This window comes from Triticum urartu, chromosome 6 (genome assembly GCF_003073215.2).
Source record: "Triticum urartu cultivar G1812 chromosome 6, Tu2.1, whole genome shotgun sequence".
Taxonomy (NCBI): domain Eukaryota; kingdom Viridiplantae; phylum Streptophyta; class Magnoliopsida; order Poales; family Poaceae; genus Triticum; species Triticum urartu.
In genome coordinates this window covers 546,198,322-546,224,058 of record NC_053027.1, presented here as the reverse complement: position 1 = coordinate 546,224,058, position 25,737 = coordinate 546,198,322, and the positions used below count along the sequence as shown (strand labels likewise).

At 44.7% G+C, this 25,737-nt stretch overlaps 1 protein-coding gene and 1 pseudogene across 2 annotated transcripts; one reads left to right on the top strand and one right to left on the bottom strand.

Moving 5' to 3' along the window:
* Positions 1-9,937: 9,937 nt before the first annotated feature.
* On the bottom strand, positions 9,938-13,664 carry LOC125515131 (protein LAZ1 homolog 2-like). 2 transcript variants are annotated; one of them, XM_048680568.1, is made up of 9 exons: positions 13,129-13,664; positions 12,653-12,827; positions 12,466-12,522; positions 12,013-12,121; positions 11,572-11,756; positions 11,397-11,485; positions 11,025-11,241; positions 10,695-10,940; positions 9,938-10,604 (listed from the first exon to the last, which is right to left on the bottom strand). In XM_048680568.1, the coding sequence occupies exons 2-9, from the start codon at positions 12,800-12,802 to the stop codon at positions 10,338-10,340; spliced, it is 1,320 nt and encodes a 439-aa protein (XP_048536525.1). In that variant the 5' UTR covers positions 12,803-12,827; positions 13,129-13,664; the 3' UTR covers positions 9,938-10,337. The 2 variants fall into 2 exon arrangements, with proteins under 2 accessions (XP_048536525.1, XP_048536524.1); XM_048680567.1 differs by having other exon boundaries at positions 11,025-11,274; positions 13,129-13,661.
* Positions 13,665-21,881: 8,217 nt separating this feature from the next.
* On the top strand, positions 21,882-24,453 carry LOC125516971 (annotated as a pseudogene).
* Positions 24,454-25,737: the final 1,284 nt, after the last annotated feature.

Sequence of the window (25,737 nt, the reverse complement as noted above, 5' to 3'; positions counted from 1 at the left end):
GTTTCAAAGGAGTTTTCAATGAGCAGATCACACTCTTTTCTCTTATGAGCTTTCCCTCAAAGTTTCTCATAAAAGGTTTTAACGAGGTGACATATGCAATACTTTCTATTCTTCCCCACTGGGTTTTTTAAAGGAAAGTATACAAAGCATATTTATTGTTCTCCAAACTCACCAATGATTTTTTTCCTTTCTCAAAGGTTTTCCCACATGAGTTACCAATGAGACAATAATTATTATATGCTGCACCTTTTCTCCTTATTATTTTCCCATTGCGTTTAAAGGAGTTTGAGCAACATATCTGCTCTATTCTCCTCATATTTTTCCCACAGGGTTTTTGGGGGAGACTCTCAAGATTATACGGAAGATTTCTCAAGATGGAAGATCTATGTACAAGAAGTTTTCAATGATGAAACATTCAAGGAGCGGTGTTGTACAAGGGGGAGTGTTAGGAATTAATTAATATATTAATTAGCACATGCTAATTAATGAATAGTCATTGGCAAAGGGGTGTGTCCAACCCCGAATAGTCATGTCCATTCTCTCTTTCTATTGCCAATAGACACATGTTCTGGAGGGATGCCTCCGAATAGACACCTCTTGTTCCCACCTCTTCCAAATGTATATATACTTGAGAATCAATGGAAACCAGGACTGATTATCCTTTCGCTTTCAATCTCGTTTTACTCTAACATAAATAACACCAATCGGCGGCTTTGGCTCGGTTGAGCATGTTTATGGCAGATGGGTCCCATTCGTTAGGAGTTGACTTGGGAAAAAAACCACCTGGGCACTTTGACAAGTAAAAAACACCACGTTGACATGAGGAGGCTGCTGCCCAACTGCATCGACACGGCGATGCAGCTCACTAGCAACTTCGAACCGCTCTCCAACATACCGTTCCCGCTGTGGAACTTCACATCGGTGTGGGAGACGCCATCCCCGCCGTGTCATTGGAGAGATCCTGCCTGCCCGGGCGGCGTGTACGCCCTCATCGACGTAAACCAGCTGCTCCCGCCGACGACAGGGCACCACCTCTTCGATGGCAATGGGATGCTCCACGCCGTGTCACTGCTGCCATCTTCGTCATCATTGGTATCGTACGTGCATCATGCTGGAATTTTGTCTATTTTGGGCCTAGCCCAATAGCAGTTTCAGAAATTCCTAATAAATCCTAGAGGCCCACGCAGCCCATTTGTGCAAGGCAAGAGGTGGAACAAAAGTTTAGTCCCACATTGCTAGTTTAGAGGGAGTTGGACCTCTTTATAAGGGAGGTTCTTTCCCCACATGTATGAGCATGAGAACAAGAGGGACATCCACACGTGCTCCTCCTCCGCCGCCCGCCTCGCCACACCACGCCACGCCACGCCTCGCCGGGAATGAGCCGAGCCGATGTCTAAATTTTTGCCACGCACGACGGGTATACGAAAGGTCACGTGGGAGTTGAAACACTACTGGCTTCTTCGTCATGGACTCCGACGACGACGTCCACGACCTCCTCGACGACATGGCAGGCGAGGACACCGACCCCATGCTGCTACTGTCCCGTACGTGTTATTCTCCTTTCTGTTAGAGGTCCTGCTGCAGTTCCTTTGTTCTAGTATTTGCCCTACATATATTAGACTCTATTTCATATATGCAACTTGCTATACTGGCTGCTCTAGATGTGTTCAGTTACAGTCCATATATGAAGATGCTGTTTACCTTCTCTTTGTCAAATCGCATGGCTTGTTTTGTCACTGTTATATTAGTCATGCTTTATCTAATATTTCTTCTAATAAAATCATTTGGTAAATTGCTCATATTTCCAACAATCCAAAAACCTTATTATAGGCAATTTACCCCGAGTGGTTTTGCTGCTTCCATGAGACCTCCTATGTTTGAGGGTATCCACTATAAGAGGTGGCGCGTGAGAGCAGTCTTATGGTTTCAAACCATGAGTTGCTATGACGCCACTCTCGGCAAACCTGAAGGGGAGCTTGATGCTCAACAGGCACAAGCTTGTCAGAAAATGGATACTCTGTTTAAGGCTGCTCTCTTGAGTGTTCTGCGTGAGAACATAGTTGATGCTTATGCATCAATTGATAATGGAAAAGATATGTGGGATGCACTCGAGGCCAAGTTTGGGGTCTCGGATGCTGGCACTGAGCTGTACATCATGGAGCAATTCTATGATTACAGGATGACTGAAGAGCGCTCCGTGGTTGAGCAAGCTCATGAGATACAGTCATTTGCTAGAGAACTTGAGCACTTCGGTTGTATGCTACCGAACAGGTTTGTTGTCGGAGGTATCATCACTAAGCTTCCTCCTTCATGGAGGAACTTTGCTACCTTGCTGAAGCATAAGAGGCAGGAGTTTTCCACCCCGGATCTCATTGACACTCTTGATGTGGAAGAAAAGGCGAGAGCAAAGGACACACATGCTCGAGGTATTGAGGGAGGATCTAGTGCCAATGTGGTACAGAAGCAGAACTTCCAGTCCCACAAGTTCAAGAACAAGGGCAAGTTTGATGGTAAAGCAAAGTTTGATGGGAAGAACAAGGCTTTGTAACACACAAACTTCAAGAAAAAGAATGGCAAGAAGAAAGGTGCTTGTCATGTGTGTGGGGATCCTGATCATTGGGCTCCTAGTTGCCCTAATCGCTATGACAAGCGTCATCCTGGGAAAGGCGGCAAGACCGCTAATGTTGTCATTGGAGACACTGACATGAAGGATGTTGGGTATGGTATATTTCCCACTATTCTTTCAGTATGTCATTCTCCTGACTGGTTGATTGACACGGGTGCTAATGTGCATGTATGCGGTGATATTTCCATGTTTTCGTCTTATCAGACCACAGGGACTTCAACCGTGCTGATGGGCAATGGTTCAAGTGCTTCTGTTCATGGTGTTGGCACGGTCGATCTGAAGTTTACTTCAGGGAAGATCGTGCGGCTGAAGAACGTGCATTATGTCCCCTCCATCAATAAAAATCTTGTTAGCAGATCTCTTCTATGTAGAGATGGCTACAAGCTTGTCTTTGAGTCGAATAAATTTGTAATATCCAAGTATGGAACCTTTGTTGGTAAAGGCTATGAGTCAGGAGGCTTGTTTCGTTTATCCTTATCAGACGTTTGCAATAAAGTTGTTAATCATATTTGCAACAATAGTGAATCCAATGTGTGGCATTCACGTCTTTGTCATGTTAACTTTGGTTGCATGTCGCGACTAGCGAAGTTGAACTTAATCCCTAGTTTCACCACCGTCAAGGGATCTAAGTGTCAAGTGTGTGTGCAAGCTAAGAAACCTCGTAAGTCTCACACGACTGCGGAAATAAGAAATCTTGCACCACTAGAGCTCATACATTCAGATCTATGTGAAATGAATGGTGTGTTGACAAAGGTGGAAAGAAATATTTCATGACCTTAATTGATGACTCCACTAGATACTGCCGTGTGTATCTTCCGAAATCTAAGGATGAGGCTTTGAACTTTTTCAAGATCTATAAAGCTGAAGTGGAAAACCAACTTGATCGAAAAATCAAGAGGCTTAGGTCTGACCGTGGTGGAGAGTATTTTTCCAATGAATTTGATGCTTTTTGTGCGGAACATGGTATAATCCATGAGAGGACGCCTCCCTATTCACCTCAGTTAAATGGGGTGGCTGAAAGAAAGAACCGTACTCTAACAGATTTGGTTAACACCATGTTAGACACTTCGGGTCTCTCCAATGCATGGTGGGGGGACGCGATATTGACTGCATGTCATGTCCTAAACCGAGTTCCCACAAAGAACAAAGAGATAACTCCATTCGAGGAATGGGAGAAGAAAAGGTTAAAACTCTCTTATCTACGAACATGGGGTTGTTTGGCGAAAGTCAATGTTCCAATTCCAAAGAAGCGGAAGCTTGGACCAAAGACTGTGGATTGTGTTTTCCTGGGATATGCTTTTCATAGCATTGGCTATAGATTCTTGGTTGTAAAATCTGAGGTACCCGACATACATGTCGGTACGATCATGGAGTCAAATGATGCGACTTTCTTTGAAGATATCTTTCCCATGAAGGATATGGCTACCTCATCTAATCAGGAGATGCCTAGTTCATCGAATCAGGAACCAGTTACAATTACCGAACCTGCCATTTCGATGGAACACTTTGAAAGTCCTGTGGAGGAGAACAATGAAGTTCCTACTAGGAGCAAGAGATAGAGGATTGCAAAGTCTTTTGGTGATGATTTTCTTGTGTATCTCATAGATGACACTCCCAGTTCTATTTCAGAGGCCTATGCATCTGAAGATGCTGACTACTGGAAAGAAGCGGTTCGTAGCGAGATGGATTCCATCTTGGCGAATGAAACCTGGGAGATAATTGATCGTCCTTATGGGTGCAAACCTATAGGATGCAAATGGGTATTCAAGAAGAAGCTTAGGCCTGATGGTACTATTGAAAAGTACAAGGCTCGGCTCATGGCTAAGGGTTATACCCAAAAGGAAGGTGAAGACTTCTTTGATACTTACTCACCTGTGGCTCGTCTGACCACTATTCGAGTTCTACTTTCACTAGCTGCCTCACATGGTCTTCTCGTTCATCAAATGGATGTTAAGACTGCTTTCCTAAATGGAGAGTTGGACGAGGAAATTTACATGGAACAACCAGATGGCTTTGTACTAGATGGTCAGGAAGGGAAAGTGTGCAAGTTGCTGAAGTCTTTGTACGGACTCAAGCAAGCACCCAAACAGTGGCATGAGAAGTTTGAAAGAACTTTAACAACCGCAGGCTTTGTTGTAAACGAAGCTGACAAATGTGTGTACTATCGCCATGGTGGGGGCGAGGGAGTTATCATTTGCTTGTATGTTGATGACATACTGATTTTTGGAACAAATCTGAATGTTATTAAGGAGGTCAAGGATTTCCTATCTCGTTGTTTTGAGATGAAGGATTTAGGAGTGGCTGATGTCATTCTGAACATCAAGTTGTTGAGAGACGATGATGGTGGGATTACATTGCTTCAATCTCACTATGTGGAAAAGATCTTTAGTCGCTTTGGCTATAGTGACTGCAAGCCCTCTCCAACACCATATGATGCAAGTGTGTTACTTCAAAAGAATCGAAGAATGGCTAGAGATCAATTGAAATATTCTCAGATTATTGGCTCGCTTATGTACTTAGCAAGTGCTACAAGACCTGACATCTCTTTTACTGTTAGCAAACTGAGTCAGTTTGTCTCAAAACCAGGAGATGTGCATTGGAAAGCTCTAGAGAGAGTTTTGCGTTATTTGAAAGGCACTGCAAATTATGGAATTCACTACACCGGGCATCCAAAGGTGCTTGAAGGGTATAGTGACTCAAACTGGATCTCAGATGCTGATGAGATAAAGGCCACGAGCGGTTATGTATTCACTCATGGAGGTGGCGCTGTTTCTTGGAAGTCTTGCAAGCAGACCATCTTAACGAGGTCAACAATGGAAGCAGAACTCATAGCACTAGATACAGCTACGGTTGAAGCAGATTGGCTTCGTCGGCTCTTGAATGACTTGCCGGTTGTTGAGAAACCTGTACCGGGTGTCCTTATGAACTGCGACAATCAAACTGTGATCACGAAAGTGAGCAGCTCAAAGGACAACATGAAGTCATCAAGACACGTACAGAGAAGGTTAAAATCTGTCAGGAAAATGAAAAACTCCAGAGTTATTGCGTTGGATTATATCCAAACGTCTAAAAATCTGGCAGATCCTTTTACCAAGGGTCTATCACGTAATGTGATAGATAATCTATCGAGGGAGATGGGTATGAGACCCACAATATGAGTTGTTCACAGTGGTAACCTATTCTTTGTGATCGGAGATCCCCTGAATTAGATGTGGAAGACAAGCTGTTGGTCAACTGAGAGGAGAGTATCCTTACTATTCACAATACCACTCCATGAAGATGCAATACTCTCCTAATCTGCATGGCAGGTTGATGTATATCTTAATGTGTTCTAAGTGGCTTATTTAAGCAGAGATGTTATCCTGCAGAACATCTTTTGAAGAACACACCTATATGAGTCTGATTGTCAAACGTCGTAATCTATGAGAGTAGGGTTCTCTCTAGTAAACTCATGAAAGGTCACGAAGTATGGCGCATAAGCTCCACCCGCAGGGAAGACCCACAGTAGCCACGTATCGGTCAAGGCTTTATGTGAAGCTAGATTCGCAGAAAACTTGCAGTTCAAGGCCCAGTCCACTGTTCAAGTTGCTTACTAGTGTAGCATAGAGTTCTAGGTGGAAGTTCAACTTAACAGTCTCCACTGCAGTACCAGTATATAAAACAGTGTTTTGGAATTAAAGGCAAATTTTTGTGTGCCTCTGGGATCTGGTGGGGGATTGCTAGAATTTTGTCTATTTTGGGCCTAGCCCAATAGCAGTTTCAGAAATTCCTAATAAATCCTAGAGGCCCACACAGCCCATTTGTGCAAGGCAAGAGGTGGAACAAAAGTTTAGTCCCACATTGCTAGTTTAGAGGGAGTTGGACCTCTTTATAAGGGAGGTTCTTTCCCCACATGTATGAGCATGAGAACAAGAGGGACATCCACGCGCGCTCCTTCTCCGCCGTCCGCCTCGCCACGCCACGCCACGCCACGCCACGTCACGTCACGACGCGCCGCGAGTTGCGGGAATGAGCCGAGCCGATGTCTAAATTTTTGCCACGCACGACGGGTATACGAAAGGTCACGTGGGAGTTGAAACGTTTTCTGTAGTGGACACTGAATTCGAATGGCGCGCCTCTTCGGCTGCTGCCTGTTCGCTTCGTCTTCCTTCGTTGCTTCGCCTCCCGCCGCAGCCTCTTCGCGTCCTTCTCCTGTGCCTATATAAGAGAGGTCGCTCCTCTCCAGAGAGACACAACAGAAGCTCCTCTTTCTCCCGCCACAAAGTTCCGACTACTGCGCTGCTGCTACGATCTTCCCCATCCCGGCTTGCGGCGTGCACCGCAGGTCGAGACAGTAGGCCTCCGAAACCGCACCTTTTGAGTCATGTACAGGAGAAGGGTGATAAGGTTTTTGGGGAGCGCTCCGCGCGACTACTGGCTTATTCATCACGGACTCCGACGACTACTTCCCCGACGACGACTTCTTCCCCGACGTCCACGACCTCCTCGACGACATGGCAGGTGAGGACACCGACCCCAAGTCCAGCGCTTCTGCTGCTACTGTCCCGTACGTGTTATTCTCCTTTCTGTTAGAGGTCCTGCTGCAGTTCCTTGTTCTAGTATTTTCCCTACATATGTTAGACTCTATTTCATATATGCAACTTGCTATACTGGCTGCTCTAGATGTGTTCAGTTACAGTCCATATATGAAGATGTTGTTTATCTTCTCTTTGTCAAATCGCATGGCTTGTTTTGTCGCTGTTATATTAGTCATGCTTTATCTAATATTTCTACTAATAAAATCATTTGGTAAATTGCTCATATTTCCAACACATTAGTTCATGTGCACCAGTCGGCTCGCGCAGGAGGAGGCACCAAGGCGGTGCGCGTCACCGGCCCGACTGGCTCTCTTCGGCCTATGAGGCTGCCGTCGGTGGCGTGTATGCGAGCCATGGCGCCGGCACCGCGAACGCCGGGTTCGTCTACTTCGACGACCGACTCCTCAGGCTCTTCGAGGACAACCTGGCATATCATACACATGTCGTCGAAGGCGGGAGAAGGCGGGGCAATTGCCTTCTGTCCCCCTTCCTCCGGGCGAGTGTTGGTCGCCGTTGGGGGCCCCTGCCATTGACCGTCGTATTGGGGGGAGAAGAGACAGGGGTGGCGACGGTTCAATCTAGATCGAGGACAACAACGGCAGAGCGTCGCGGTTGGAAAAAGTCCAAAACAAGCCTTAAACTTGTAGGCAAAAGCTAAATCAAACCCTGAACTTTGAATATCGGAAATGGCACTTTGAACTTATCAATCCCGGTCTATTTTGAACCTTGAGAGTGTTTAGCTTATATTCGCTGAGTTGGGCCGGTCCATTAGTGCAGTCGTTCGCACCACTCATGCATAGCTGTATGTTCGCTGGCTCTGCTCTATTTTTTCCTTTAGCTTTTCTTTGTTTTTTCATCAGTTTCCTTCGGTTTTCTTTTTTCCTTCACTGGGTTTTTTTTCCTTCGTTATACTTTACGTATTCACTGTTTTTTTATTTTCTTTCTTTCTTCGTTATGTTTTTGGTTTTCTTTTGTTTCTTTCTTGATTTTCTTTGCCAGTTTTAATTGGTTTTGATTTTTCAACATGTCTACTTTTCCTCAGTATACAATGTACATTTTTAACGCACACGTGTAATATTTTTTAATAAACTTTGGACATTTTTCAAATACATTATGTATATATTTTTTAAACTGCATGTTTTTAGCACTTTTTTGAATACAGGGCATTTGTTTTGAAATATACATTGTACATTTCTTAATGACAATAAACATATTTTTAACTTCCCTAAAATACTTCCTAAAAAACTACCATATAAACATATTTTTAATGAGCTTTGAACATTTTTCAAATACATTATAAAAAAAGCAATACATGTTTCAAAATATACATTGTAAAAAATACATGTTTTCAGCATTTTTTTAATACACGGTAACATTTTTCGAAATAGACGTTTTACATTTTCATAATGACAATAAAACATGTTTTTAAACTTCCCTAAAAAAATTCTTGCAAAAAAATTCCCTAAAAAACATGGTAAACCTTTTAAAATTTCCTCAAAAAAGCAAAACATTCCTTAAAAAAATTGTGAACAATTTTGAAATGCCGAGTTTTCCAAAACACAAATAATTTACGAAATTACAAAATTAATTATTTGAAAAATGTGACACAATTTGTGAAAATCCGAAACATTATTATAGCATGTGAAAAACTGTTGGAATTCTGAATTTTTTGACAAATGTGATTTTTTAAAATTGCGGACAGTTTTTAAAAATGTGAATAGAATTTCAGAATTCCAAACATTTAAAAAAACACAGGAGGAAATTGAATTTGTTCCACAAATAGAAAATAGGAACTTTTTTTGACTTCTCAACAATTTTAGAAATGTGCAAACATTTTTTAAACTTCACAAATTGTTGTTGTGGTATTGTGGACCGGCCTAAATTCTCGTACGTGAGAGTATCAGGTTATCCCGATCGGGATTGTATTATTCCCAGTGTGCCAAGCAGGTCTAGGGTCCAAAATAGACCGGGATTACAAGTTTAGAGTGCCAATTTCCGGGTTAAAAATTAAGTGTTGATTTAACTTTCTTGTACAACTTCAAGATTTGTTTTGGACTTTTCCCGTCGCGGCAGGGCGGATTCGGAGGTGACGGAAGAAGGCAAAGCGTGTCGCACGGAGGAAGGTGGAGCGGGCCCAGGGATAGGGAAGAAGGGAGGGCATCAGCGTGGGACTGGATCGAGCCGCCATCATCCTCTATCATAAATGTGTGGTCCAGGACTAGTCAAAGCGCCTGGGAGGGATGCAATCCAGGACTAGTCAAAGGGAAGAATATCATAAGGAAACCAATATTTAATGAAAACTTCATGGAAATCATATTTTAAAGTTTTGAAAAAATCTGAAAAATCTGGGATATGTATTAAGAGGGTGATTTATTGGCACACAAAATTTCAGGTTGAAACAAATTATGAGATGTGAGCTATGAAAAAGACATCATCCTCTTAACCTCCCATATCTTTTTAAGAATTTTTTGAAATTCTCGTGGTTTTCATCGGTTTCCACTGAATGTTGGTATCGTACGATAATCTAAATTGGCCTTTTTCTGCCAAGCCAGCTTAAACAAGACCCATCTGTCATAAACGCTCTGATCCGCCGATCGGTGGTTTACTCAAAAATAAATAAATTATCAGCCATGGTGCTTTCTGTAAAAAAGAAATGTAAACTTATGTTTTCTAATAACCTAGCCCTTAGTGTGGTGGTTAGTTGCAATTTGCTCAGTTAATTTGGTACTAGTACTACTACTACATTACAACATTGTCTCAGAAACAAAGTTGAGAGAATATATGATCAAAGGAACTTGTTGTATTTGTGCAGGGAAAGCAGAGACCAAAGACACGTAGCATCCCAGATGGGGCTTGAGCCAGCCACACAGCTTCATGGCTTCAACACTCGATCCGTTTCGGGCTTTCGGCAACAATATCGACGCGAGGCTTGATCCCTGGTGAGCCCGGGATACAACCGCCCTCCTAACCATCCAGCCACTAGTTGGTTCTTGATTTTCAGGATAACAGTTGGTATCATGGTGCACAGATGCATCACCACCGTTTTACTCAGTTTCCTTTTTCGAATCGCGGAAGCAGAAGCGCACCGTGTTCTCAAGGACCAGTTCCTCTTGCACTCCTCTTATTATCATCTTTTATTCTTTTGATTTCAACCTCTCCATAGATCCGCTGCCATCACCCTTGTCTTTCACCCTTGTTTCGACCTCCACCTCCGCATCAACCGCGACAGCTTCGCCGTTGTCCACTACATTCTCGGTGACACGCTCCTCCACCTCGACGTCGGGTTTCTTCTTGTCCTCCGGCTTCAGCGAGACGTGGTGGAAGGTTTCCTGGATCTTCCAGGCGCCTTTCTCCACAGGCTCCATTGCCTGTGAGATGGTCAGGGCCACATCCTTGACGACCTACAAAATAAGAAGCAAGTAATCTGTCAGAAAACCAAGGATTCAGGTTCTTCAACCTCGAAATTCCAATGCATGTCGCGGGCACTTTACATGGTGGCCACCACCCAGAACGACATCCTCAACGCTCTCTCTGATGCTTGTTCCTGGAGTCTTGACATTTGTCTCTTTTTGCTCCACGGTAGCTGGCACGGCATTGCTGCCATCATCGACATCGACCCTCAACTCCATTTTGCTCTCCTCATGGGCCACCTCCCTGTGCTCACGGTCATGGACCGGGATGTGCTGGTACGGCTCCACCCCGAAGACAAAAGCATGTGCGATGGCCGCGATAGCCATCTAAGAGAAAGCAATTTCGCTTTACTGCAGCAACAGAAGGCCAAGGATGGTTCTCAATCAAACTTACAAGATTTGCCTATTTACCTCGATACAAATCAGAAAGTCTTGAATCCCATTTTGCACCTTGCCCTCCTTAGGCAGGAGCCCCGTATGGCAGATGATTGTGATTCCGATTCCCTGCCACCAAGTGGCGAATACAATGGCCTTGAAACTTATGAACTTGGCTAGCGGCCTTATTGCCTGCAGCCTTTCATGCGTTGCATTGTAAAATTTCACCAGACAGTACAGTGCCCATGTCTGGCTGAAATTTATGACAAGAGCGATGTAAGGGTATCTGCGTATTAGAGCATGACATGCTTTTAGTGAAAACGAGTTGACCTCCTCTCCCGTTTCGTAAATTCAGACATCTCAACATTGTAGATATCAAAACGAGATACAAAGATATGAGATGGTTACCCATAGTTCCACTTGAATTCACCATCTCCATATGCTCCAAAAAGCTCCAAGATAAATGCCAAGAAAGCACAGAATGTCTTCAGAATCATCTGAAATGATGTTAAGGAAGGAGATATCATCCACGTCGTTATTGACCAGTTTCAGGTGAGAACATTACTAAAAATGTGCAACTTACATATTGCACAAGGCCGAATTTTATAATTGTGTATAAGCTCTCCCCCATTGCATTAGGATCGCAAAAGAAGTCGCGCAGTCTACTTTGATTACGATTTTTTGCCTTCTCTTGACTCTCAAGCAACTGTTCACTTAGCTCTTCCATTCTTTCTTTTTCAAGCAGGCCAACAACCTGCCGTTCTCCCCCTGAAAGAGTCAAGCTTTCAATTTCCCAAATACTTAATACAGTACGGTATCATGAATTTGGACAACTGAATCAGAGACGTGCTGTAGTTAATTTTTAAATATATTTAATTAACCAAAATTTGCTCCATAACCTGCAAACATGTATAGGATGCAATGTCCATGCAATTTACTCCTGTTTATTATGGAAAATTTACAATGATTTCTCACATATTATTTGGGTCCATTCCTGTGGTCACATAGAAGAAAATAAGATTACCCAGGCATGCAACCAAGTATCGTCCAAAGGCATACAAAGCAAATGCTTCATAACAATTCCGCAATATATCACAGGCCAAGGAGAATTCCGAATGCCACAGCGATATTATCTGGGGAAAAGAAATCAAATATCAAAAAGTGGGATAACCATACAGGTCAACAGTTCAATATGAAAATGGAATAGAATCTTCAGGAGGCAAAAATCAAATGCTCAAAGCAACCATGATACGGTGGTTTTTCTTACAAGTTCATGATTCTATTATATAACTGATCTTTCTTAACACTTCCAACATTTTGATATGAAAATGAGAGTAGCTATTTTTTCTAAAGCCAGCAATTCCATAGCACATTCAGCATTCGTTTTGCTCGCTTTTACATATCTACTGGTGGGTGCATTGTATCCCTAGAGTTATTCAAGTTCAACCAAATCCAACAAGTTTGGGCTCAAACTTACAGATTCAGACGCATATACAGGCACCATAAACAAGACAGCTATGATCCATTTCTGCTCCTGCAGAACTCTCAGCAAGATAAACTTGTTCAATCAGAACAACGGCAAGCTATAAATAATGGCTACACTGGAGACATTTGGTCCACCAGCAGAAAGAGGGGATACTGTGACATGAACCCGCCGCACTCACCGAAGGGTTTCTGTAGGATCTAAGGTGCTGCAGTATGAGCCAGAGCGAGATGAGCAGCGCGACGAGCACGAACCCGGCTCCGATGAGCACCGCCGGGGTGTGGAGGTTCCTGTAGAACCCCTGGAAGCTAGAGGATCCATTCGATGTCATTGGTTCATCCCACGTGCACTGATCCCTGAAACAAAGTTCAATTTGATCTGACACTCTGTTCTCAAATGAAGAATTTGTTACTCAAAAATGCACGAGGATAGAAACTTTAAACTGATTCTGACTGCCCCATTGTCGTCGTCAGTCTCTGTCAAATCAGATTTGCTGAATGAATGGCTTTGTTCCAAATTGCGAGTCAATTAATCACTAATATATGTATATCGATATGAGGCTTCGGTCCAGAAGAAATGAAAAATGATATCGCAATGAGATTCAGAGTATGACATTCGGAGAAGCAAAAACAGAGCACATGAGAAAGCGAAATTTACCGAGGAAGAACCTGGCACACAGTTCCTGGGAGCGCACTGTGACCACGATGGGATCAGTAAGGGGTAAGGAACTGGTGGCACCGCCGCAGGAACCGCTCCGGCTTTCCGTCGAAGTCACCCCACCGACGGCCGCGCCCCCTCAGTCCACCGTCCCCGCACTCCCTCAAGCGGCCGCCGTCCTACTGTCCCAGGAGAGAGATGGCGCAGGCTCACGGTGAGAGATGAAGTAGGTACCTCACGTCCGGCGCCCGCCGCCGCCACCGCGAGAGGAGAGACGAGATGGGAAGTTTGCTCGGGGGAGAGGGGGTCAGCGAGGGATTCCCCTCTGTCCCCGGCTGGAGATGCAGCCATGCAGCGCGCGGCGTCGCCCGCCCTCCACGTGTCCGGGGCGCAGCGCACGCGGCGGCTTCCCGTGGGCTGCAGGCAACTGGAGAACGATCTGATTCATCCGTCCGGCCGATCCGGCGCGCGGCGTCGTCGGACGCCTCGGCCTCCAACCACGTGTCCCCCCGGCTCCATGTGCTTCCGTTTCTCCCTTTTTTCGTGCACGACTCGTCATCTCCGCCGCTTCCCTCTTCTCTTCGCGAGTCAAAACCTTTTCTCACTTTTTTTTTATGGATGGATGTGTATTTTTTCAACATAGTAGAGACACATACGCTTATATATACACGCAGGCTTATATATACACGCAGGTAGCAGGGTATTGCGAAAGGTGCAAAGGTGTGCCGTGGTGCGGGCGGCAGAGTGCAAGCACGCGTGGTGGTGGTGGTGGCACCGGGGCATGTTGTGGGGTGGTGGTGTTGCGTGGACTGGTCTAGGTCCGTGCGCGGTGCTCCGGTTGAGCGAGGCATATGGCTCACTCGGCTGACGTGGTCGGTGAGTTGCGTAGTTTGTTGCTGGTCCGCGATGGTCATCAGTAGAAAACAAAGTTTTGGTCCAAGCCGGGTCAGCTCATTAGTCCTGGTTCAGTCAAGAACCGAGACTAATGTGAGTATTTATCCCGGTTCGTGCGGCTAAGGCATTAGTCCTGATTCACCTGGGCCCTTTAGTCCCTTTAGTCCCGGTTCACCTGGGCCCTTTAGTCCCGATTCGTGTCACTTTGAAAATCAAAAAAAAAATCAAAAAAAATAGATCTCCCTCATCTGCTGCTGACGGGGTGATATAGTATGATTTGAGGACTGAAGCTGCTCTCAATTAGACCCTCCTCTCCCAGATGTCCATGTTTGGTAAAATCCCATGGTCCGTGCATCACGCAAACAATGGTGATATCTCCCCTCCATGGCCTTGATAGCTTGGGATCAGAAGATAACGTCCCTCAGCCACATCACTCAGCTAGAGCTGGTGAATTCAGCAGGTCAATCTTCTCTAAAGAAGACCAAGATGGTGTCTACACGTCATCGTATTGTGATCCTGAATAGCTTCAGTGACGTGGATGTTTTCTGATGATGGCATTGAGTGGTAGCATCTCCGGGCGCTTATAAAATGCTAGTTGTTTGCTATGTATGGAATGATCAACTCTATCATGCATCTGTTATTCTCTTGTTTTTTTTCCTTTTAAAACTACTAGCTTGTAATAATAACTGAAATTGGTGGTTTCACTTTTAATGAAATCGGGAGGGCTTTGCACCCTCCTAATGATGTAAAAAATGTAACAATACTATTTGCATAGGAGATAAGAACAATAAACAATCCAATCATCACTAAAATAAATAGCCCTTTTTCTAATAAACGCAAAAGTCTTGTGCTTCAACACATTTATAGAAAGAAGAGTTTGCACATGTAATGATGCTCGCCATCACCCATAGCCTAGTCTCCGGCCCGATCATGTCAAGGAGGTGAGTAAAGCTGAGTTGAGTGTTGTCAAAGATGACCGCATTGTGATTATTCCAGACGCACCATGCCACCAACATGATAACCGAGAACTTTCCTTTTTGAGATGACGTCTAGACGATGCCACCAATCAATGTATTGAGATTTTTCAAAAGGATCTTAGAATCTTGTAATGTAGAATTTCTACGAAAGTCAAAGTAACCGACAAATCAATGATAGGTAGCACATTTATTGTTATCGGAAAGCGTACAAGGTAATACTACTTGTTTCGCAATGGGTTAATTTATTCTTGCTGTAAAACCACAATGCTCACATAAAGGGGTCTTTGTGGTTAGATCGTTCATTGATTGATCGATGGAGTCAAGGGTATAGGCAAAGAAAACATTGGTAGTGTGCTCACTATGTGTTTGTCGAGTGGCTAGAATGATGTGTCAGGGTTATCTATTTTCTCTCTCCTCTAATTAATGCCTAACATATGACTTTCGTATTTCAAGATTGAAATGACATGCAAAATTGACGAAGCAAGCATATGGAATTTTTTTAGCTAGTGACATCAGGAGAGGGTGATTACGATTGGTCCTGCAAGTGGTTTGTTGTCTTTGGTTGGCCTTTGATATTCAACATAGTTAGTTGGCATTTGATATTCAACCTAGTTAGTTGGCCTTTGATACTCAACCTCGTTCTCCTCCTCTATATACAAAATATTCATCCACAAAAATGTGACAAATCCACTAGCTATTCTGCATTCTTTTCCCATTCTTTTATGTGTTTTTATCATGATCACTCTATTTTTCTTTCTAAATATAGCAGAGTAGTAGGAACATATGGGGGATAGAAACTCTTTTAAGTTAGTTTGTAGTGGTTCATAAACTCGCCACACTTATTTTTTCAATTATTGGTCATATATATACACGTCAATTATTCATAGTGACTAGAATCATATTTTTAACTAGTTTCTATTATATTAGAACAATCACCCTGACTACACATGTAAATTTTAAACGTAAATGTATATAACTTATGTAGGGCTGCACTAGTTAGCTTAGAGAATCTCCAACGGAGACCCTCAAACCGTCAGCATACGTCCGGACCGCGGAAGCCATCCAACACGAGCATGTATCGATCCACAGGGCGGTTTGGTCGTATCTTCTGCGAACCAGAGGCAAACGTGTGTGTGTGTGGGGGGGGGGGGGGGTTTTGGGGGGGTTTTCGGGGAACCGGGGGAAAGGACGGGGGGGGGGGGGGGGGGGGGGGGCTTTGCGGGCGTCTGAACCGCTACCACGCCCGCTTCTAACCGCCCTGGCCCACCCAAACCCCTCCCTCGCCCCACCCGCTTCCCGCCCGAAAAGATCAGCGCCACTCTAGAGCGTCAGTGCCCGCATTCATGCCTGGCCAGAGCGGACACGACCGCTCACTGGTGCCGGCATTGAAGGGACGTGCCGGCCGAGAGAGCACCGCTTCCCGATGCACACGACTGCACGACATTCAAATGACACGACAGTCGTCCATCTATATGTCTGCTTCCCACATTAATGACACGCGGTTGCTGAGGCGGCTACTCCGGTGCAACCCGTCCGTCCCTCTGCCACCCGCCATTGCTATACCAACTGCTATCCCGGCCATAGCCGTAGTCATCCACCTCTGATCCCTCTCCGCACTATTCCCACCATGGATTCCTCGCGCGCCAAAGCTCTCTGAGACGGGCTGACGCCGGAGCAGAAGAAGGAGATGGCCGCTATTGCTGCCGGCTGGCAGGACATCAGACAGTAGGAGGAGGTGACGTCCCAATGGAGGACGTCGCCTACGACGAACCAGCACCAGTCTCCTCGTCCACGCAAGCCTCCTCGTCCACGCCACCCTCGCTGGCACATTGCACCATGATCATCGGCAAGGACCATGCCCATTACATGGACATGGTGGGGGAGGAGCAGTTCCGGGAGGCGCAGGCCGACGTTGCTTACAACCACCAACTCCTGGAGGAGCACCTACAGGCGGAGGAGTAGCTCGCCGCCGGCAGGGTGATCGCGCCGAATGCGGACCTGGCGGAGCAGGCGGTGCCGCTCGACTCCTATCGCTTCGCCCGCGAGATCCGGCTCACCCGCTAGTGGTACCGTCAGCGGGCGGCAGAACTGGCGGTTGCCTACAAGGAGTGCGACGAGGTGGCGAACGAGGTGTTCGGCGTGACTGATGACGAGTACGACATCGCCGGCTCCGCCAAGGCCGCGGCCCGCCACCACGACCACGAAGGCCACCGCTCCCCCTTCCCGTCGACGCCAAACTTGATGGGTTGAGCAACGTCGGCCGATTAGTCGCTTGGTGACGACATGGAGGCGGACAACTTCAGTTACCGCGGCTCAGAAGGTAGAGCTGGAGATGGCGAAGCTTCAACTTTTGGGGCTCATGGCCGGAGATGGGGAACGGGCACCAACGGTCTTTTAGTTTAGGCATTATACCTCTAGAGTCAGACGAGCACTGCTTTTAGTTGAACTATGTCCAAAATGTAATGAATTCCATTGTGTTTATAGGAAATCTAATGAAAATCCACCGTGTTTGCATGAACTTCTTTCGGTTTGTATGAAAATCCGGCTGTGTTTGCAAGAATTTCGTCCGGTTGTTTGGATAGTGTTTGCAATATTTGCGGACAGATTGGATGGCGGCCTCCTGTATCTGTCTCCGTGGACGGATGCAGGAGAAAATTTGCGGGTCTCCATTGAATATGCCCTTAGCCAGGCTATATGCCATGTGACACACACACACAATCAAAAAGTTTGGTCAATCTCCTCTAGATGGAAAGCAATAACTATGGGGCACATAAATTTGTTTTTTTCTTTTCACAATTTGTTTGAACGTGTTAGTGAATACTAGTAACACGAACCACTGGGTCATCAAGCAACTATAAGCCCCGGATATATGGGACGGCATTCAATTAACGTATTGGAAAAATTGGCAGAACTTCGTTTCACCCTGCATTGAAGGATAATTTTGCGTATGTTCTTTATTGATAACTAGTAAACGTGCCCGTGTGTTGCAACGGGAGGGAAAAAGCCCTCTTATACACACACTCAACAACATCAGCAAATCCCTTCAAATCTTTCACGATGTCGTACAAGAAATAACAAGATATGTGGTGTTGCGTACAAAGATAAACATGGGACGATTTTGGAAGTGTATTGAAGGTGTGTGTGGTTTACATAAAACTCGTATCTGCAGTTTAATGTACATCATCGTATATGGGTTGGTTATTGTGCGCTGGATGAAATAAAGAGGATGATTATGTGCCTGTTGTAATCTTTAGCATATGTTAGCTGGTACGAATGAACATACCATATGATGCCAGTAATAGCTTTTGTGAGAGCATCAGACTATCTTATCTAGTAATTTTAAATGGGTAGGAAACATATACAATAGGCATTTTTAAAACACCTATACCCCTCTGTAAAGAAATATAAGAGCGTTTAGGTCACTACAATTAAGGATGCATCCTAGCTAAACATAATTCTATAAATGATTAACATGCAAGATAATAACATATTTGAAATCTACACATTTTTCTAAGTGATTTTCATACGTGACATATTACATTTAGAGTTAAGGTTGGAAGATATAAATATTTTAATAAGTAGTTGAGTCCATAAAAAACAGACAATGTTAAACAGAGAGTAGCTGAGCCGAAATTACAGTAGTATGCAGCCTATCTGCTAAGCCACGCTTGGGCGAGGCGGCTCTATCGTACGCCAGCCAAAATTTAGAGACGAGGCGGCTCCATCCTATGCCAGCCAAAATTTAGAGGGAAAAGAGGTGGCTCGGTCCTATGCCAGCCAAAATTCAGAGGGAAAACGAGAAAAGGCGAGGCGGCTCTATCCTACATGAGCCAAAATTCAAAGGGAAAAGAGGCGGCTCTATCCTATGCCAGCCAGAATTTGGAGGGAAAAGTGAGAAAAATGGGGGAGAAGCTGGGATCGGACTCGGATCTTCACGGTGGAAGTCCGACGCTCTAGCCACTGGAATAGCAGTGCCGTTGTTAATTTTGAGCAGATAAATATATGTGAATCATTGTGAAGACCGGCGACTTAAAAAAATCAAAACATCTTTTCACTTAGTGGTGGCATTGGGTGTAATTTGTGTCAATTATAAGGGCAATTCTACGACAGACTGGTAGAAGCAATAGCCCCTTTAGTACAAAAAATGCTCGTGCGTTGCACCGGGCAAAATATTAAATATAACTTGCTCCATGTGCCATTATGAAACACTTTTTTAATCCAATTTTTGCAAATGTCAGAAATAAGGTTCCCCATTGCAATAGATATCAGCCTAAGCTCATCACATGTTGCCTTCACTCTTTTTCTATCATTGACTGTCAATTTCACATCTACTCTATTTTTGCAGCAGTACTCCTTGATGGCTTTCGTCAACAGCTCAACAGTTTGGAAAACTTGACCAACATGAAATTTGGGACAATGTAGATCCTCTGTTCTGAATGCCTCGAACTTCATGAATACCTATTCATCATCAGAATATGGTGCCCATAAGTCATCACCCTCTGATTCATATAACTCATCTTCAAGATCATGTGTTGCTGCTTTATCTCCATCTTTCGCATTTGCTTTCATCGATTCTTTTTATTTTTGAACCTTCTGCTTCCATTTATCTTCTTTCTTCTTCTTTATCTCTATAGGCTCATCCATGTCTACATTATCAACATATAAATCATCATCACCATCACTTATGTCATAGTCACTGTCCACTATGGCTCCAGGATCAAAGTCAGAGTCATCTGAATCACTATCAGCTTCTTCCATGTCTTGAGGTGTGCAATTCTGTCTGGTTTTCCTTTTGCACACTCCTGATGTTCCTCCTTAATTACTTCCATGTTGTTGTGTTTCCTGCATTATAGCTTCATCTTCGACATTTTCATCATGGTTACCAAAAGAACACTTCCTTCTTGCAAACACATAATTGCTCACATCAACATCTGAGCTCTCAGGACACACAACTTGTATAGGCATTGGGATTGCTTCACCTTGATGCTTTGCACCTTCAGGGAGATGACCATATGTCTCTGCATTTACAACCTCACTGCTTTCTGCATGATCAACTCTTGTCTTAGAAGGACTAAACACTGGAGGTAGCTGGCTTCTTGCGAAATTGAACACATCATCATCATTCAAGTTTGAATTCAATCTGTCTTCATGGTCTAAGAACAGACTAAATGAGTGGTGACCAAGTTCAACAAAGGTAATCATCTGGTCTGTGTCTGCATCTCCTCTAATTTCTCTCAAGCCATTCCTCTGCATGGATAGGATTGGAATGCAGTAGCACACCTTCAGCCTGCCTACCATCTCCCAACCAATCTCCTCAACTAGGTGATCAACCATGATCGGAGACCATGTTACTGTATCATATTCATCATACCATAGCACATGCCCATTGACATAAGAATTCTTGCTACCTTTGCCAAGGAAATATCCACCATGGTTAAATTGAGCGAAGAATTTGCTAGTGCGTGTGATCCTACAAACATGAAAACAGAGTACAAATGTGTCAACATACGCTACAAGTAACCACCTTTGCTAACCTGAGACCTTAACAGTATGTACAAAATTCATGGAAATGATCATTCAAACATCTAAACCGCCTACAATTGCATCATAATGCCCTACAAATAAGCACATGCCATAACCCGCAAATTGTCATGCAAAAACCCTACACCAAACACCCAATTTGCCAGCCTAAAACCCTATCTTAATCTTGCAAAATCAAGCGCGCAAAACTGTCCTCCTAACTCCATATGCGTAATGCGAACCCCTAAATCGCGGAATCAGAGACTACAAACAGAAATCAAGGCACATGTACGTGGGGCTTACCGTAGTTCGGTGGAGGAGCACCATTTGGTCGACAAACAGGCGCCATCCCAAGGAGATGCGGCGCCCCTCCGCCACCCACAAGATGCGGCGCACCTCCGCAATGACTCCGACCTTTCCACAACCTCTATCATTGGAGATAGTGCGGTGCCGCCGACAATCGCCTGTCCTGCCACTGCTCTTCTCCTCCCCCATTATGATCGCAGCCGAAAAGGCAAGGCTCTTTCAATGAAACCCAAGCGAACCAGGGGTTATTGTGCAAAAATACCGCTCAACTGCCTGGTTAATGCCACCCGACGTCTCTGATTGGTCAATACATGGTCAAACTGAGCGGCGATGGGTGACATATGGGGAACAGTGACTGTACAAACACGTCATGTCGTATTCGGTGACCGTATTGGCCGCATTTTTAAATACAATGACCAAAGCGAGCTTTCTTCGCAAGTTTAGTGACTGCTAGTGCATTTTACTCAAACCAAAAGGTTCTTTACTAGTTGAACCGGAAAGAATAAACCTAAATGCTCACCTCATCTCTGCTCCGTGGCTAGGGGATGGGCACCTTATACCCCTTGAGGCTGGCACGAGGCAGCTCAGGGCCTGTGCCGCTCGAACCACTTCCCACGCTCCATGGAGGGCAACCGCCTGATCTCCTTGCTGTTGTCAAGGAAGGGAATGTACTCCCTCATGCTCGCAGGGCAGGCCGGGAAGTTTCCAATCTGCGAACCCTATTGCCGCCGCTGCCGCTTGTGTTGCCAGGCTCCTGCGGCGCGCTCTTGTCGGTGGCCAGATCGATTTTGTTGACGACGGTGCCGATGTCAAAGTCGTCCCGCATAGCACAGTCTTCACTGATTATGTCGAGGTGGGCAGGAAGAGGAGGGGCCGATGACGAGAGGGAAGGCGGTGGTGGTGGCGATGGAGTTCACACTGGAGGCGGTGGCGAGGCATTGGGAGTAGATGAAGCGGGTAGAGCAGCTGCGGGGACTAGGATTAGGGATGGGTCGAAGGAGATGTGGGAGTTGGGCGAGATGATGATGGAAGGGGTGCGGGATGAGATGCGGGAACATGGGGGCGAGAGAGAGAAGATGGGTGAGAAAAGAGAGGAATTGTGGAGGCGCTAGACTAGTGGTAGCCGACGAGGAAGGAGGCAGCGCAGTCGAAGAAGAGCACGGCGGCGCAGACAAGGTGCGCGCCACGAAGCAGGTCGGAGGCATGCATGCAAGGGTGGTCTCCCGTACCCGAGCACGCGCCCACGGCGTCCGCCTTCTCATCCTCCACTGCAGTTGTAACCGTCTCCGCCGCCAACAAAGGCGCTGCCCCTCACCTTCTCGTTCTCCGCCGTGCTACAAAGGGAGCGGCTGGATAAGATATGGAGGGGAAGGAGCACTACATGTTGAATATACCCAATGACAGGGGGTTTTGTGCAAAAACAAATTGTTTCTCAGATATCCACCTAAGAAGGGATTGCGGGTTTAATTACCAAAGAATGGAAGGACTTTCTTGCAAAAATGTGTGATGGTGAATGGGCAGAAGCAATCTGTACTTTATTAGTAGGTAAAGATTTCTTAACGTGGTTACAAATTAATAGATGGTTGACGAGACGATGTACACTTTGGAATACATAGCTACAATAAGCATATATCCGGATAAGATGCATGTGTCTCGAGAAGAACCAAAGTTCTTTGTTATGGATATTTGTTCCCTTAGTCCACATCCTAAGCACTTTTTAATGAAAGAAAATACTACTTGGTTTGATGATGCATTTATGAAGATATGGCACCTCCTTATTTTGTGAGTATGTGGTTAAAAGTTTCCCGATATAGCCTCCCCATCTTGGTCGATCCTTCACTATAAATCTTACCTTCCCATCTTGCCAAAACCATCAACCTCATTTCCTTTGCTGATTTTATCCCTCAAGTACATCGACAATGACTCGAGTCGGCGACATACCTTGGAGACATCCAGTAAGAACCTGGTAAGTAAGGCGGGTGAGGTTTCTATCATGTGCAATGCCAACGCTTGCATGTTGATGTACGATGAGGGCAATGCGGTTCCAAAGGTGTACCCGTCCCATGCCGAGGCAGTGGATATCATGAATCAGTACCAAACCATGCCAGAGGGACAGTTCAAGAGGATGGTGAACCAGGAAGACTTCCTCAGTCAGCGCCTCAGCAAGCTCCTGGTCAAGGAAAACAAGGTCTGAGACCCTGAGATCGGGATCTTGCTACACAAGGCCATGCTCGGCAATGACCTCCTCAACCTCAAAGTCGATGAGCTCACCAGCGTCAGTAGTAGGTTGGAGGAGATCCTCAAGAGCATGGGCAAAAACATCACGAAAATTAGCAGACAACAGCCTGTCTTGCAGCCCCAGGCACCGTACATCCCCGACAACATGGACATGGGTGGGTCTTCAGCGATGTAACAGGTGTAGCAGCCAGCTCCATACATCACCAACAAGATGGACATGGGGTCTTCCGTCATGAATCAGCAGCCGTCGTGCACTCCATACATCACCAACAGCATGCACGTGGGGTCTCCAACAATGTATCAGGCGCCGCCATAGCATGAGGGTTGGTTCGACATGGTGAAATCTGGAAGGGACCTTGACGACCTGGCCCACAATGGCTATAACACCGTCGGGCATGACGGTGCCGGCACCAACGCTGGCTATAACATGAATGGGCACGACGGCGCTGGTACCAGCGCCAATGCCGGCTCTTCCAGTGGGGTGAAGTCCTTAGATGTGGGGTTTGGTTGGAAATCGGGCGGCGTCGATCCCGAAGAATCATCTTCGAGTCTTTTCCCTCCCATGTAAGGTAGGATGGAGAGGAGTCTTTTCTCATAGTGTGCAGTGCATGGCCAGCTATGTGCGTCTCGTCTAGTTTGATTTAGCTTGACATAGCTAAGATGTAGGAAAGGCATGCTTAATAAGTTGAGACATTCTGTCTCTTGGTGGTGCTCTTTGAGGCATGGAATTTTTACTTTTGTAGTTAAAACTGGTGTTATGGTTATCTTTGACGATCCATCTGCCATTTTTATTTTAGTCATTGAAACTGTTATATGGGATCTCTTCCATGGTCTATTTGTTTGATTTCTGTTGTCCAATTGGTCGTAACTCATAAGTTGCGCATGCTCTTTCTGTCAACATGTTTTTGTGAGGTATACTATTTTTTTATAAGAATTTTTTTACTTACTCTTAACATGAGCGATACAAGCATGAAGAGTCCACTCCAATTTTGACGTACCTAGATGCACACAACCTATACAAAGCCAAAAATTAACAATTATGGAAACAAAAAGACACAACATTGTTTGACACAAAAACAAGAATACTTGAAAGCAATCTAAGACAGATCCAAAGTGAACATCGTCCATGTTTGGAAATGATCTCATTAGCCGTCCGCTCCATCTAGGTAGATGCCACCATATATAAAGAGCTCCCAGTGCTCTAGATGTTGTAGTACAAATCAACTATGGAGCCAATGCATAAATAATTTAATAACCGACAGTGGAGAAAATATCTTCTATTTGTCAAAACCATACCGTTCATGCATAATCATAACGCCTAAACCAGGGCCCTCATGCCTGCTAAGATAAAAGATCTCGCCTTTTTATGTACTCCCTTTGTATCAAAATATATGACGTTTTTTCACAGTGTTAAAAAGGTCTTATATTTTGATACAGAGGGGGTATATCTCAAAGCCAATTACGAGACAACTTTGGAAAGCTCTGGGCGAATACAAGTTATGCATGACATGTATTATAAGCCATACAACAGGAGCGTACTTTTCAAAGAATATGTGCTTAATTTTCTCGTCCTGATAGTAGAAACAACATTGCTACTCCCCTATCATTTTTCTTTGCAAGAGTTTCCCTCGTTAAGATGACCCCTCTACATAAATACCATAGGAAAAACATTAATATTTAGAGGAACCTTAAGCTTAAAAATCAACTTATTGTTAATTGGTGCATCAATATCTATAAGCGCTGGTACAGTGAGTTCATAGAGAAGTGTCCATCTTGATGTAAAGTCTGTCTAAACTCGTATGTCTCGTGCTACTACCTCAGTCCCAAAATACAAGACATTTTTGCAGTTCAAATTTGAAGTCCAAAAACACCTTATATTTTGGGACGAAGGTAGCATAAATTAACAACATTTTGACACTCCAGCAGATCCTTTCATGCCACTAACAAAGGCCTAAACATGTCATGTATGAAGTCCACATATGGCAAAAAGTTACCCAACACCTCCGCTATTATGACATGCTTATGACATAGTATATAAAAAAGCCTTAGGTACTAGAAGATGCTAAGGCGGAGCATTGCCCAACTATGAGTCATTCCAAAATCTAACATGCGAGTCGTCCTTGATACTAAAGGTTCGGAAATAGAAAAGGTGTTGCCAACCCAAAAGTGAAAGCCCCTAGATTTATTTTGGACTTAGGACAAAGCCTTAGGGCCACATATTTATTACAGAGTATATCAAGCCATAACTCATACTCTATAAGAGTACCAAAACAACCATTTACTAAAAAGCACGATAGTTTCAGCCACTATATATTGGATACTAACGGAGCCACCTTATTCGTCGGTAACAAGACATAACCGTCTGCTCCCGAGAGAGAACCAAAATTATTGTAATAAAAATTTCAAAAGGCAGTAGCAATCCGCGAGGCATTCGGAGACCACTGGATTTGAATGCATGCCCAACAAGAAATGCTAAAGGGGCAATTGAAATGAGGTGCTCAATGGTCTCTTCATCAATAGCAGTACACAGGATGCAAGAATAATTGATATCAACAGTAAAGTGTCTCCGCCTCAGCATACTTCGTGTATTAAACATATTATAAATAAGTTGTCACACAAATAATTTCAACTTAATTTTGGCACTTGGAAGAAAGAAATCATGTAAATAACCATG

Excerpts from the sequence above, each read along its gene's own strand:
- LOC125515131 (XM_048680567.1), bottom strand. The coding sequence starts at position 12,802 with ATGACATCGAATGGATCCTCTAGCTTCCAGGGGTTCTACAGGAACCTC. Across the intron at positions 12,523-12,652 it reads GATCCTACAGAAACCCTTCG|GAGCAGAAATGGATCATAGC; the intron begins GTGAGTGCGGCG and ends AGAGTTCTGCAG. Across the intron at positions 11,486-11,571 it reads AATTCGGCCTTGTGCAATAT|ATGATTCTGAAGACATTCTG; the intron begins GTAAGTTGCACA and ends ACATCATTTCAG.